Raw genomic sequence first — 16,282 nt, 5'->3', positions numbered from 1 at the left:
TAATTAAAAAAAAAATCAGCAAAAATATAGTCTTTCTGGATAAAATAAAATGGCAGCGTTAGGTTCAACAGACTTTGGATGGTGAAGATGGAGAAAAAAAAGTCTTTGTTAGCAGTAAAGTATTAATCTCTCCATTTCTTTGGACCCCAACTTCATCAATTCATACACTGGCAAAGGGCTGTAGTGCCACACTTCAGCAACCCCACCACCCTCTGGGGACTCTCCCTTCATTGCAACCACACAGTACAAGCTGCATGTCCAAGCACGTGCCAATGCTAAAGCTTTTTTCCTGCTTCTGTGGGCCTCAGACCAGGTTAACCAGATGGTACAAGGAAGGCTGCAGCTCAGCTATGTAAACTTACATGATAAAGGCACTGCAAATAGGAACCAAAAGAAAAAGACAAATGGATGCAAGAAACTCAACTGATTTGAAAGCTTGCAGGGGAAGGAAAGGGTATCCACACCATCTACTTTAAAAAACAGACAGGAATTTACATTGATGACTCACAGTCATCAATACTGTAAGGCAGGTACCTGTGCTAACGGGGAATAGATGTCTCCAACTAAGGCTGCCAGGCAATCTCAAAAATAACCAAGTCAACAGCAACCAAAAAGCCAACAACAAAATAACCCGAAAAACACCCCCTCCACCTCTGTCATACAGAGTTTAAGATAGTTCAGATCTGTGCATAAGTCAGTGTCTTTAAAACTCAGCAACAGAACTTGTCATTATTTAAAGAGAGATGTATTATTTAAATACATCTTTGTATTTCACAAATAAGAGAAAATGGAAACAGCACAGCAGAACTAGGAATGGTTTTGGTTATTCCTGTGCCTAACACAATCAAAGAAACAAATCTGGTCTACTAACAATGAAGCTTTCTTCTAATTTGTTATACAAAAATAGAGTGCCCTTCAATATTATTCTAACTTCTACACAACTTTTTTGCTAGCACTTGAAATATCAAGTATCACACTGGAACGCTGGTTTCCACAGCATGAACTACATGGAAAAATAGCTTGGCCTTCTTGCCAGCATAGTATGCACTGCCTACCATGGGAGCCCAAAAACAACAAATAAAACTTACTACACTGCAGTGTGAAGTGAACTCCCTTTTCTGTCAGTTTAAACTGGAAAGCCAAGGTAATGATATTGCAAAAATTGCAAAACAGATAACACTAAACTGCTGGTTGGCAGTAAGTTTTCTATTTATTGCCTAAATTTACTGTCTGAAGTATTTTCAAAGGAACTGAAGTTCTCAAAATTGGTATACAGAAGGCACTTCCAAATATTTTTTAAGTGTCTTAATTATGTAAATATTAACCTTTACACAGATCACATTAAAGTGTGTTCATGTAGTTTTCCTCAAGCATCAAACCTGTCTTTTTACTACCACTTAAGAGAAGCAAGTCTGGGAATGAAGTACTTTCTCACTTTCACCAGAAGCAGTCTATGGTAACAAGAAGAGATTGAGAGGTTTTGTCCATTTCTTTGACTACAGGAAAAACTGGGCACCTTTGAAATAAACAAAATGTTTCCATTAATACGTTTTGGGGGTTGTTTGTTTATACATCTAACATGGTATTTTATTTTTCAAGAGTTACTCTCTCCAACATTCTTGAATGTCAGAGCTGGGATTTGTTCCCACTGCTGAGATTGCAAATTAAAAGGAAAAACTGTATGCAAAAAGCAGTAGAAAACTTAATCATTTAAGCTTTCCTGTTTTAAGACAAAACTGAAAGATAGGAAAGGATTTTTGTTCTGATGCTTTGGGAGAAGAGTACTACTGTATTGCAAAGTAACAGAAAACATTTTCCTATTCAGGTGCTGTTATATAGGTCTCTATTACCAGGCAATAACACCTTAGACTTTTTCCAAGCATCTTTCGTGACTCTATTCTGATTTCTTCTTCAAATTCAGACTTTTTAGATTAATGAAAGATGAATTAAATAGTTGGCATCACTCTAACTCTCCTTCAGAAAACTTCAAGGTAGAATTAAATAATGGCAGACAAAAACAATCTCTTCCTTTTTTGAAATCAAATTACTCTAGTAATCCTTGTTTCTTTCTTAAACACAGTGAAACTCCCTATCATTCCTTTTTTAACTACTTACATGGAACTTAAAATAGAGAAGAAAACAATTTAGGTTTACAAACCTTTCAGTGGCCCCATGAGCAGATGTTGCTCGAGCCCGCTGGATTTCATCCTCCAAGCGTCTTTTTTCTTCCTCCAAACGTGCAATGTCTTCTGGGGATCGTCTCTGCTGACTGATGAGCTGTAACTCCTGAAGAAGAGCCTCCTTCTCTTTGATGAGCTGAAGACGGTCCCTGTCCGCTTCAGCCATTCCTGGCCAAGACTCATTTTCTAGCAAGGCCAGCTGCTGTTGTATATTTGAAACTCTTTAAAAAGAGGATAAATATATTTTAAAACTCAGAAGACACAAAAATTAAGACAATTAAGAGGAAAAATATGAAATGGTGTTGACTTCAGTGTCTTTTTTTCTTCTAAATTTCAAAACAAGAAAATTTAGAGGAGTTTAGAAGGATTATTTGTTTCTGGATTTTGGGGCGTGGTTTTTTTTGTTTTGCATCATTTTAAAATGCTAAAGAACTCCAATTCCTCCTAAGTGTACAGCTAGGTAAGACTCCCAGTGCATTTATCACATGGACAATATCTGTCTTCACAGCTTTCTCATTTTGTAACAAATCAATTTATATTGTAGAGCTCTTCAGTTTACTGCCTGTACAGTTGATGAAGTTGAACACCCTTTCATTCCTCATTCTTCCAGTATCAGATCTTAACACAGGATTTTAAAATACAGTGAGAATTTGACAGGAATGAAGGAGAGATGTTTATCTACTGACAATAGGACCATATATTCATGTCCCACCTCAGCAGAGAAATGGTTCAAGGGGCTGAAAATATTAGGCAGTCCTTACTGACAATAACATTTTAAGAATAAACAAGCTGTCAGTAAAACAAAAACACAGGTCTGGAAAAAAAATCTGCTGGTTACAAAATACAGGTGACTTTCATAGAATCATAGAATCCTAGGGGTTGGAAGGGACCTCGAAAGATCATCTAGTCCAACCCCCCCAGAGTACATCACACAGGAACGCATCCAGGTGGGTTTTGAATGTCTCCAGTGAAGGAGACTCCACAACCTCCCTGGGCAGCCTGTTCCAGTGCTCTGTCACTCTCACAGTAAAAAAATTTTTTCAGACATTCACCTTGAATCTCCTATGCTCCAATTTGCACCCATTACTCCTTGTCCTATCACTGGTCATCACTGAGAAAAGCCTAACTCCATCTCCCTGACACTCACCCCTTACATATTTGTAAACATTGATGAGGTCACCCCTCAGTCTCCTTTTCTCCAAGCTAAAGAGACCCAGCTCCCTCAGCCTTTCCTCATCAGGGAGATGTTCCACTCCCTTCATCATCTTTGTGGCTCTGCGCTGGACTATTTCAAGCAGTTCCCTGTCTTTCTTGAACTGAGGGGCCCAGAACTGGACTTTGGATGGATCCATCATCAAATCTAGCTATTAAATAAGCTAACTTGATATTCTGTTGTAGGCTTTATAGCTCAAAGTAGTTTCCTGTATCTCAATATACTGAATGATTACACAAAACAACAGTTATAAAATTAATTCCATGTAAACATTTTAAGAAAACGTTCTGCTAAAACAAATTTTTAATTCTTATGTTACAAAGAACCCTAAAGCTACTACTTTCACAAATGTTTCTTTCGGCAAAATCAAAAGGTATATAACCAGAATGGGAAGAACCCCCTTTACTATTAGATATTTATGCCTATCTTACTTATTACAGTTTAGAATGTTAGAGTTAAAATGAAAACTAAAGAAAATCTAGCTTTCTCATTTTTGAACATTCAAAAATACAGAACTGTAAAACGTTTATGCAATTATACCCCTCAGTTTCATCTTCAACTTGAAAGCATTCAAAGTTCAGTGAACCATAAAAGATTATGCACCTTTACATAAATAAATACAAGCACATTTAAAGCCAACCATAAACATGGGATATGCCTTCCCTCTTTTGGCAAGCTGGTTTTTAAGTAAACTTTTTTTCAAAATATCTGGTAAGGAAGAAAAGGTAGTAACAAACAAAGCAAGGTAAAAAACACATAACAAACAAACAGAAGATTCACAGTGTTAAATATGTTCAAGAATAAAAGAAAAGGCACAGACATGACAAAGGTAAGGTTTTCCCCATCTAAAACTGAAACTTCACGCCATGTTTATTTCAGGCCAACATCTGGAAAACATTTGGCCCTCTTATTATCAAGGGAAGGGAAATAAAATATTAATATGAATCATTTTGGAATGACTGCATTCGTGGATGAATAGGAATTTTACTCTGAATTTTGTAAAAAATATTTCCTCCCCTCCTTAGGTTTAATTTACAGTGACAATTTGGGTATTATGTTACATTTTAGCCTAAAGTAGAATACTTTATCAAGGCCTTTAATACTGTTTCCTCCTCCTTGCAATAATAACCAACTTCCTGCCAATAGCTACTGAATGCACCATTGTGTATCAATACATATATTCTACATATTTTATGCCACAGCTATTGTGCATGAATTCCAGATGCAGCTTCCTGAAGAACACCTCATCCCATCAACCAAACATTAGGGCCAGGAAGATCAAGCAGAGTCAGGACTCCTCTCCCACCCAGGCTGCTACACTGTTAAAGGATTCATCAAACACTTCTGAACACATATATAGCTTGATTTTCAAGTGTTTGGTGACAAATGAAGTACACAGGTACTCAAGGTCCTTCCAACAGAAATAAAGAATTAGTATTAGGGTTATCATGCCTGGGCAATGTGAATCAGATGAGCCTTGGCAATGTATTTGTGTGACCATGTTCATAAGCTCTTCTGCTTGTGGATAAAAAGAAGCTGAGATGTGTCCAGTGAAGTCTCTGGGTTGTTTTATAAGCTGATGGACTGACTCTCACCTCTGTTTTAACACGACTGTTTTGCTAGTTATTTTTCTAATGCAGGGTGAGATCATTTAGAAGCTAACCATAGGAGCAAATAAATGCTAACGCAGCAAAACTGGAGAGAGAAGAACCAGGAGGCAAGAGGGGAAAGCGAGATCTCATCCCCTTTCAGCATCAGTTAACCACTGAATTGCTTGGCTGTAGAGTAAAACACCACCCTCAATACAAGAGGATTTAATTTAGATTCTTGAGTTTGCTGAGACCATGTAACTCCCTTTGTGTATGACATTTCAGTTTCAAGTTCGTTTTTTCACCTCCATTTCTGTTATGATAATGCTTTGAAAGCAGGAAGTTGTCATACAGTAACTTAATTACACTGTTATTATTAAAGGGAAAAGTACTGCTATGGGCAAGGTTTGTATCACTGAAGAGTTCCAAAACCTGATTAGGTATTTACTTTGATTCCCTTGACACTCTTTGCGTTTCAGCTAGCTCCTTGTCTCTACGCTTTCCCTTTAAGCAAAGAAAACGCACTCACAAAACCCTACATAAAGCAGGAATCTGTTGGGAGGGGAACTTCAACACCAGTAAGCGAGGTTTCTGCAACCTCTATCTCCTGAAAACAAACAGAAGTTTTCAGGCAATTTTGTTGCTTGCTTTCCACTGAGGATTCCACCTCTACAGCATTTTTTTCTAATAACCTACAAGTGATAAACTTCTTAAAATTTACCTTCTTGGTTAGAAAACATCTGTAAGGCTTTTATGGTCTCACTCTCTCAAACCTAAGAAAAATATTTCTGGTAAACACATAATTTTAAAAAATCCTCTTAGGTATGTGCCATAATTGTAATTTGTCTTCTCCCAACACAAGCCTTTCTTCCCAAATAAAATAAATGCATAAATAAGTAATGTCACTGTGCTTCTCCATGCCAGATTTTATACCTACACTACACCAGCCATTCTCACTGCTGGTAAGTTACAAGAAAGTGGCTGGTTTGCGTTTTCAGACTCAGTGCATATAATCAACTTCCTTAAACACCCACTTAAACAAACCAATGACATTATACAGATTGCAATTCACAGGGAAAAAACTTAGAATCCTTTATGACATCTCTGTTTTTCAAACAATTTTCCTTCCTATTGGGTATCTTTTAACCTGCTGCTACTTAACTGTAGTCACTGTAGAAGAGTACTTCTACCTGGCCTAAAGCCAGATACTCAGGTCCCTACTGATACAACAATTTAACATATTCCTGGAGAAAAAACAGTTAATTTTGAAGCATCAACATTCCAGGCATTTTGCCCATTCCCATTCTTGCATAACAAGTGCTGAGGAGCTTGCATTCCACCCTTGAGTAGGTGGTATCAAATGACCAGTCTCCTAGGTAGGCAGACTGACTTGCTACTTATTTCAGTATTTAAAATTTTCAAATGGAGATTAATGTAACAGCTCCTATTAAGCAGAAAAGCATGAGGGGCACAAATGGGATGACAAAGGTTTAACCTGGTGATCTTAAGTAAACACTGATTTGAAATGGTAAACCTGCCTTGAAATGGCTGTGCTAATGTAGCTAGAATGAAGCATAGGCAGAGATAACATAGGCATAGCATGAAGGTGGAGATCAGTACAGCCAGTAGTTTACTATACAAACTACATCATGGGGGCAAAAAAGCATATATTTTCAGAATTTAGAGCATGTCTGAATTGTTACACAGACACCCCACTAGACAAAACAGGGCAACCCTTTTGTTACTGGAAATATCAGGGGAATGTGGACGATTTTGCAAGCATCTAGAACATTGTTTTGAAGACCGATACCTGAACTCAGCACTAATGAAATACAGCTTGGCTCAAGAACATTTCAATTGAGAAGAGGCTATTTATTAAAACACAGCGTGAGAAGTGAGACTGAAGTAAAACTAACTTTTTTGTGAGATGAAAGAATCTGATTAACAATAAAAATTAACTCTATGTTTAGATCATTACTCAGAAATATGAACAAGGCAGGCTCTTGGGGAGGAAAATACTCTGAGGGAATACAAAGGTCCCATCTAATCCTCATAAAAGGAACAAATTATGGGTATCCTACTACAGCTAGCACTTCCTAACCTACTAGCTGTGGTCCTCCTATCTTAAATAAGTTCTTCAAAATTACTTTGTTTGAGTTTTCCAAGGAAAAAAACACAATACCCCTCTACATTTAGAAACTTAGACTCTTGGATGACATATCAGACCATTCTACTACAGCCAAGGCCTTTGTTCTGTGTGGAATGGGAAGAGTACTGGGGATTAAAAAAAGAAAAAAATTCCACAGTAATGATTTGGAGGGGAATGGTAGCTAAGATCACACAAATATGCAGAGACGATCAACATAAATCAGCCCTGGTTATTCTTTTCCTTAGGCTTACAATGGGCTTGTAATTGGACCCAGTTCTCTGCCATTTCAGGTAACAGGGAACTTCTCCCATGTGCTATACCCAGAGGAAGTGGCTGTGGGACTGAAGACACATAACAAAGGGCATAAGAACTCAGTAATTTCTGGTATTTACCTCTTGAGTGTTATAACCAAAGAGGGGAAGGCTAGAGAAATGGGAAGAAAGAAATGGAAAGAACAAGAAGCTGGGAAACTCAGCCAAATGCTCACAGAATTTCTCCACTGTGTCTACTTTGGCTGTTCTTGCAAGTATGTGCCACTGTGGCTTTGGCGGACAACACGAGTACGCTCTGTAGAATATCCAGCCTTCCTGGCAGCCTGATTCAATAACAAGGAGGTCTTAAATTGGCTTAAGACCTTCAGAAACCTTTAGAGTCCACTAGCATTTTGCAGACAAAATTAAGTGTCTACCTTCAGGAAAACTGCAAAACCTACTAAAACCAATGGAAGTATCTTTGCCAATTCAGTTACACTGGTATAATGAAAACTTTAAAGACAGTTTGTCTCTCTTTATAAATCAAAGAAAAATTTTATGTTTAAAAGGAGACCCTGGGAGATTTAAGTTTAGCTGACATGCCTGAGCCAGATACTTTTGTGTTATCAGACAGATTACTTCATCACCAAATCAGATTTTCAGGTTAGTTTAGCAGAATAAAGCATACAAATCTACTGAACTTCACTAGAAATTAGGCAAGTACACCTTGAAACCTGACAGCACAAGATTAATTTTAATAGGAAAATACTTCACTATGTTATTGTATCAATACTGAAACGTTATCAATATCCAAACAACATGTATTTTATCAGTACAAGCACGAACTGCACTGTTGGCACTTCTGCTGCTGCTTTTAAAAACCCAACAAAAAGTTAATTTTGGTAATGGGATATATTTGCAACAAAGTAACTACTCAGCAACTACACTGAAAAGAAAGAAGTAACATTCTTAAAAGGAATGTGGAAATACTAAGCATAGCAGAGGAGGAGGTTTTTTCCAAGGCTAAAATAGATCTGTTGACAGCTACTGTATAATTTAAACAATCGAATTGGAAAATAACTTATTTGAATTTAAATTTACAGAAGGTATAAACAAATTACTTCTTTTGCACTCAAATTAGACAAGCTGGTTGAAGATGCTCAGATGTATTAGTTCATTAAAATCAGCTGCATCAGACTGCATCATTAAAGAAAAATTAATTTAAAACAACAGTTAAAAATCTTGGTGCTTCTTAATGGAGGGACCATTTTTCATCTACTGATTTATACATTTAACCAGATACGAGGCACCGCAGCAATGACATTTGATGATCCTTTGCTAATATACTTCATGTAGTCATTATACTGAAGTGCACAACTTAACTTATCAAAGAAAAACAATTTGCTTTGATTTCTCTTCCTCTGAAACAGCCTATTCAGGAAAGTGCTCGAGGGGTACACTTTCCAGTGTGCGAATGCTTTCATGAGAGGTGGTCTCACTGAAATAGCAACTGAAACTAGAAACGGTATTTATCCAGGCAGCTTGGGGCTTTCTGTTCAAAAAGACCATCCCCCCTCCCTCCTGCTTCTCTGGAGGGCCACACTGACAGATCTGAGGGGAGAAATTTCATGGAAATAAGGTACAGTTTATTTTAAAATAATGGGGGAGAAGAGTAAAGAGCAGAAGAGAAGTGATTGAACTATATTCTGTGATTCTGTGAGCCTTTCTTCAGAATGACTGGCAAGCTAAAAAGGATTATTTACACGTCTCCCCCCAGAGCCTGGATGAAGCACAGGAGAGAGGACTTCTTCCACTGACTGCTGAAGAAGGCAGAATCCATGGCTCACAAGATCTGAAATACTCATGGGAAAAATTAAATTGCAAACTATCCAACTTCCTTCCAGTGGGAAAATGAAGGGGGAAAAAAGCTATGTGAAAGTCTTAATTTATGCAAAGGCCAAACCTCTCAAGCAGTTAAGAGAGATTCTTCAAGGAGGAGTTAAAAATCAAATTATCTTTTATAGGGGAGGAAAGATATTTTGAGAGTATAAGCCAACTTTTCTACGATCACTGGGTCTCATCTCCTGAATTCCTCAAGACAGTTCCCTCAGAAATCCCAGCTCGGCATTTCCTTGCTCAGACACCATATAGAAGAAGATATTTTTAAGAACACTTTTGCTACATATGACAAATAATCTGCTCCTATCTAGAGCTGTACAATCTTCTGGCTAGATTCACAAGACTGACTAAAATGCAACACACTGCTCTTCAGTTTGCAGGGCCTTTTCCTGATTTCCTTTGGGGAAAAGACATACTTCTCTCCTACAGTGTATTTTTTCAGTCTCCCACTAAAAATTGGAAATAAGATAGTTTGTCTGTTGTAATTATTTGTTGTATATTTCTGCACCTCCTTTGACAAGCAGGGAGTCATAATATACTGCTTTACAGTTGTGACATACTGTAGCATTTTAATTTTCTACTCTGTAGATTTTAATCCATCGCAGCACATTCCGTCACCCACACTGTGCAGTAACAGTAGATATTTCACCAGCCAAGGGAGAACGAGCACAAAGATATTTAGTAGAGACAAAAGCCCTACAGAAATGCCAGCAAGCTAAGGGGAAGGAATGCATGATAAATGAAGAATGCAACCACAGAGATAACTGGTAGGGGCAATGAGCTTTGTGCAGTTCCACTCAAAAACTGAAAGCCGATTACTTCCGTACAACATACTGGGCAGAATAAGGCTACTATTTTAAAGCAACTAACACGCTTTTGCTAAATAACAGACCATTGTCAGAGCTGCTATCCTGGGACAGAAAACTACGCTTACTGCATTCACTATTCTTTAGCTGGAAGGTTAGTTACCCAGATTTTCTACTCTTAACTAACATCAAACCCCAGCTCACTTCTGATGCTCAGAAATACTGCATTCCACACATAAACAAGCGTTCAGCATTTCCAGCTGAGAAATGCTTCTGATACTAGGAAAAATAAAATCAGACAAAAAAAAAAAACAAAAAACAAACACCATCCCTCCATCTATGCCCCGCAGTAACACACGAGAACTGTTTTGAAAAATGCATAGAAAAGGTATGTCAGAAAACTTAACAAAAACATGTAATAAACTATATTCACACCGCCAGTGGTTCTGCTATACTAAACAGTATAAAACTAAATTCTATCCTACTTCACTCAGCAATTGTCATGAATCCCTAAATTATTACTGGATTATTAAGTGCTAAGGGTTAAAACTGTGTCCAAACAGGACACTGAGGGGTACTTTTTGTTTGCCTTTTTTTTTTCCCAATTATTTATACTTTATTAGGTAACAGTCACTGGCATTCACATGCAGTATGTTACAATACAAACTTCCACTCCTGATAGAAATCCTGAAGATTTAGCTGTGTAACTCCAACAAGCCTAAATATTTTTTTTTCTTTTTAAGCCTGTATTGCATCTAAATGTGGGCAAATTTTCCAAGAACAATAAAATGGAGGATTGCCTATAAAGCTTCCAATCCCCGCCAAGACATATGACAGCATTAGTTTCCTCCAAAGAAAAAGTCATCATAAATGAAAAAAATGAGGCAAAAGTATTGAACTTTTTTTAACCCTTCTTCTGAGAGACATAAAAAACTGGGAACATACACAAAGCTGAAAAAAGAAAAATCCTAACTTTTTAATATTTTCAAACTAAGGTTTTAAAGGTTAACTATACAGAATCTTTTAAGTGTTATTCCATTTTAATAAAATTATTTTCTATCAGCACAAATTAAAATACTAATATGCACATAAAATTGCTGTGTTCAAGTAATCATCTACAGTCACACAACATTTCTGAATATGTGGCAAACATTCTGAAATAAATGAGGTTAAATGAGGACTCACTAAACTATATTAGTAGGCATTACTTTTTAAGTAGTACTAAGAAAGAATAGACTACTTTTACAAAGCCATGAAAAACCACTGCAAGACTGGCCTCCATAAAATAGATGTTTATGATAAGCAATTAGATTGAAGGACTATATCTAATTCAGGTAACATTTTATTAATTTAATTTTTTAATATATTTTTATCAGCTTTTTTTTCAATCTCAACTTTTATTCTTATGTACCCTTTTGTTCAGCTCTGAACATCTTCATTTATCCCACAGGACGTTCTGCATTCTTTCTTCACATTGAGTTCACAACTTCAGTACACTGAACTTAGAACACATGTATGCAGTATGTGAAGCTCCAAACATACTGACAGACCAGGCTAAGTATACATTTAAAGACAGTTTATATTGAGGTTTGAGAAGAAGAGGGGAAAAAAGCAAAACAGTTGAACTAAACTACTGCATAAAATTTGTGTTTATACAAGTGTAGAATGAGGCTGACATTTAGCTTTATCTATGCAAACAAATATAATTATCTTATGATAATGTTTTATATTTACCTAAGCTTTTACTATCTGTGAATTACTCCATAGTAAGCAAATTAGACTTCCTAAAGACAGTTCAGATAGGAGGCTGGTTCCAGTTCTACTTCAAAAACTTTAATCACGCCAGTAAAAACAACCAAGAAATTTATCTTCAATTACCTTTTCTTAGCCTCTTCATATTGCCAGTTCAGTCTTACTTTGTCTACAAGTCTTGTTTTGTCATCAAACCCAAACTTTTTCAGAGTTGAAGAGTGAGGAGACCAAGGGAAAAGAGAGGCAAAAATGAGAATTTAAAAACACTCTCACAAGAAAGGGATAAATTAATCTGATTTATTTGACTTACTAAAAAACATCAATGCTTTAAGTAATATGATAATAAAAATCAATTTAATGCTTTAGAAACACAAAACTGGTATACTGCTAAAAATTCTGAAGATAAATGAGCCCTTTCAATCAATTATGATCCTGGAAATCAAGGGTTAGCAAATCACTGATGAATTGTCAAAGCTTTTAAACTTTATCCTAGTGTAAACCACAAGGAGTATTTTAATTGAAATATTTTACTACTTGATACAGATATTTTATTATGGATAGTTTAATGAGAAGTAATTCAGATTACATCCCCTGTACTGTGATGTGTTACCTGGCACTTAGATCATCACTGCATTTAAAACACTATTACAAAAATAACATCTGATTCAAGGATCAGTTGTAGAATACACATTTATGTTACAGCTTTCATTACATCCAGACCAGTTTCTACAGCAACTTCTCTCCATCTCAAGGCATCAGCCCAAGTCCCTATTTAAGTGCATCGCTGCACCTTTCAATTTCTCCAGCCCAAGTCCCTATTTAAGTGCATCGCTGCTTTCAATTTCTTGTTTAACTGCTCCTTTTGCTCTCTTCATAATCAGAAACGTATAAAATTCACCTCTTTTTTGCTCATGTTACATTACTAATAATTCAGTAAAACAGTTACCATAATGATGCAATTTTACTTTCCTAACCAAAAAACCTATATCTGATAAACACAATTTTCAAACTGTACTTGGCTTGTCTTGGAAGTCATTCAAGTGTATTGTGAATGGAAAAACACTGGTATGTTCCTTTTGGTAATTTGTTTCAAAATTCAATAATCACATCCACCACCAGTCTGACAAATGACACCCCAAAGGCATCATCTATGTAACACAGTGAAAGACAACCTAGTGTTAGCTAAGCTTTATTAGATGCTTTAGGTGTATATCTTCTTAAAAACACAGATTTCCTCTTCTGTAGAGGCCCCCTGGAGACATACAACTTGACAACTAGTCAGCAGTGAAAGGAAACAATAGAGGAAAGCTGGGATGGTAAAAGTCTGCATTTAAGAAGTTGCATACAAATTTATAATCAAAAGCTACGCTACTAACAAACTTTATTGTCCATCTCATCCACAGAAGCAAATGTTTTATTGCTGAAGAACAGCCAGGTTGCCATAGCACTAGTGCAAGCCAAATTTTTATTATTTGGAATACATAATTTTATTCACACAGAACTATTTCCAAGGAATGTGAATATGTTCTTCTCAAGTACCATATTAAAAGGTATATTTGACAGACTATTTTGGAAGCTCTGTTATAGTTTTTAAGAAAAATACTTTTAGACTATAAAAAATACTTCCCTTATCTAAGACATGGGAAAGGAACTGAGGTCTACTTTACATCTTTGATATATATGAAAAATGATAACCAGCATGATATAAACAAATTTTTAAATATATATATATCCATCACTGCTACCAGAACACTAACATCTCATGCCGTTGTACAGGCAATGGCACCACAAAGCCCATTACTCATGAGCACCACTTACACGCTCTAGAAACAATAAGCAAAAAACTCTCTCGCTACCAATACTACTTCGGATTTTTCATTCTGATTCAGCCAACACCTCTTGAGTTAAAACAGGAAATAACAATGTATCGCTATAGTACAAAAGCAGATTCTTCTCTACTGCAAATGTCTTGCATAGGAACACATACCTCTCCAGTGATTTCAGTCTGAGAACAAGCATCACAGTGTTGTTGAGGTAAACAGGAGTCACCAAGCAAACCAGAATTGTGCTGGAGATCTTGTAGGGAATCTGTAATACAACAGCTATTCCTGAATCCATCTGTTAATTTGGCCAGGCTCTAAAGAAGAAGAGATTAAAAAAATAATAATCATTTTAAAATTATGTTATTAAAAGAAATCAAAGGAAAAATCTATAAAATTTGTTTTAGAAATATGACAGGAAGCTTCCCTGTAAAAAGCGATTTCCAGAAAGTAAAATTAATCAGTGTTACTTACATGCAGAAGCTTTACTTCGAAATAACCCTCTCCTTTTAAAAGATAAAACTAAAAGTAAACACTTTAAATTATTTGGTTTAGATCTATGAGTGTTTTAGCTTTCATATGACTTACAGTTCTTTAAATCTAGGACCTGTCAACTTTCAGGTTAGCTGATAGGGGAGACAAATGTGATTCCCCTGCCCTTTTGCCATCTTCTGCACAGGTTACATTTCTTAGAAATGACTACTATCACATCCAACTTGGTGAGTACCTTGTATTGATTGTATTTTTATGACAGCTGATTTCACCCTTGTGCTCTCTTATTTAAGGTTCACATAGTTAAGAGCTATTTTACACTTTGGGTCAAGCAAGAGACATCTCTCAGATGTCTAGACAATGATACAAACTGTGAGGGTAAAGCAGAGACCTCAAGCAGTCTCTTTAAGGGAAAGGGGGAGTAAGACAGAATCACACAAAATAACAGTAACTTATTTAGCAATACAGGATTGGTTGGTTGGCTCTTAACATTCCTTTTTTAAAAGCTGAAGTTGTTAATATAGCTTTTATTTTCTGATTGCGCATTCTCTCTTTCTCAAAAATTACTGGTAATGTAGGATCAAAACGAAAACCACTGTGCAGGCTGTAATTTATGACAGAGATCCTAAGCATTATGCATTAAAAGAATATTAAAAAATAAATAAAAAATTAAATTCTGTCCCAGAATATAAAGGATAATCAAATTATGTGGGGAAAAAATAAATCAGATTTGGAGAGCTGTATCAATTTATAAATCATAACACAATCAACAATTTGCTTCTAAAATATAGACATAAGAACTCTCAAAACTGCATACTCCAGTGTCCAAACAACAGAATCAGAGACAAACCTGAAGCTCTGCACTGGCAAAAGGCTGGCCCTCAGGAATCTCAGTGGCTCTGACAACTGGTGATTTGCAACAAGCCCCAGTTATTGCCCATATCCAATTACCAGGAGATTTCTCATTCTTCAAAGTGCAGTTTAAAAAAGATAACATGCCATTGTTGCATTTTCTTACACCAAATTTGACTAATGGAGTGAAGACCAATCTGTGTAACAGCAAGTGGTTGCTGCTCACAGGAAGAGCAAGGCCACCTTGAAGACAAAGACATCTGGCCAGTTTCAGAGCCTAGGAAGCATCCACAGGAATTGCAGTAGGCCTGAAACTAGCCAGCAAAAGCAACTTTTTTCTGGTGGCTTCCCCATTTCTGTCATACATAGTCCATCCTTTTGTTCTCATTGTATTTTGGTCCCTCCCTCAGGCCTGCTTGGTGCAGGATGAATGAATGAGGGGGCACCCTAGCCACAAGAGCAGGGGCCCAGTGCTCCTTCCTGCCACCTCCCCAGTCACACACACTTTGGTCTTCTTTCTACTAGAGGAAGGCAAGGACAGAGGACAGTGCAGAGCGATGCCTGACATGCCAGTAGTGGGACAAGGCTACCACTAGTTGCCTCCAGGAGCTCAGTTTACAAAAAAAGCCAGTCCTTCTGCCACCTCCCAGCTGAATTGTGCCACCTCAGTATGAAGGACAATCAAAATAGCTTGTAAGACAGAAAAATTCAATTTCAAGTTATGTCTCCGAAAAGTCCCTTTATCCTCCATGACTTGCTGCAAAATTAACTGCTCCACAACATGGTGAAAAGAAAACAAGAGTGTCTTCTACTTTCTGAAAACTGAAACTTACATATTCCTGTCTAACTCTCTTCTTCAAAATGCAGTGGAATTCATCCAGTCGTGTAAGTCTCCTGCTGTATGAAGGATCAAGATGGTTCCCTAATAGGTTTATAACACGGAAATTTCAAATCACAGCTACACAAACATAAAATATCTAACATGTCCTCTTCCTGGTAGAGCCAGTCACGTGAACAAAACCGTAGGATTCAGAAAGCCTGAGGTTTCTCCCAAAAAAGGTATGTCCCATTTCGCACCTTTGGCTAGCACATATTATGTTACAGGCATATATAACACCAAAGATCCTAATGCCAGAACTTAAATCTACACTTTTCCCCATATTTCAGCTACTTTATGCACTCCTGGTGTGCTCCTGACATCCTCCAACATCTCCCTGGCAGGTAATGACAAGCTGCTTGGCTGCTGGCCAGGCATTCTATCCAGGCACAGCTGCTGAAC

At 36.9% G+C, this 16,282-nt stretch overlaps 1 protein-coding gene across 1 annotated transcript in view; it reads right to left on the bottom strand.

The window, feature by feature from the left end:
• The window catches only part of WWC3 (WWC family member 3), a 69,103-nt gene that overhangs the window by 24,384 nt on the left and 28,437 nt on the right, over positions 1-16,282 (bottom strand). Inside the window, exons 7-9 of the mRNA XM_010004647.1 lie at positions 13,827-13,976; positions 11,966-12,039; positions 2,159-2,401 (exon numbers count right to left, since the gene is read on the bottom strand). Coding sequence (XP_010002949.1) covers positions 2,159-2,401; positions 11,966-12,039; positions 13,827-13,976 — 467 coding nt within the window. The remainder of the gene's footprint in view (positions 1-2,158; positions 2,402-11,965; positions 12,040-13,826; positions 13,977-16,282) is intronic.

Source organism: Chaetura pelagica, unplaced genomic scaffold, assembly GCF_000747805.2.
Source record: "Chaetura pelagica isolate M959 unplaced genomic scaffold, ChaPel_1.0 scaffold178, whole genome shotgun sequence".
Classification (NCBI taxonomy): Eukaryota; Metazoa; Chordata; class Aves; order Apodiformes; family Apodidae; genus Chaetura; species Chaetura pelagica.
The sequence above is the reverse complement of the archived record's forward strand: the minus strand, read 5'-3'. Positions and strand labels throughout refer to the sequence as shown.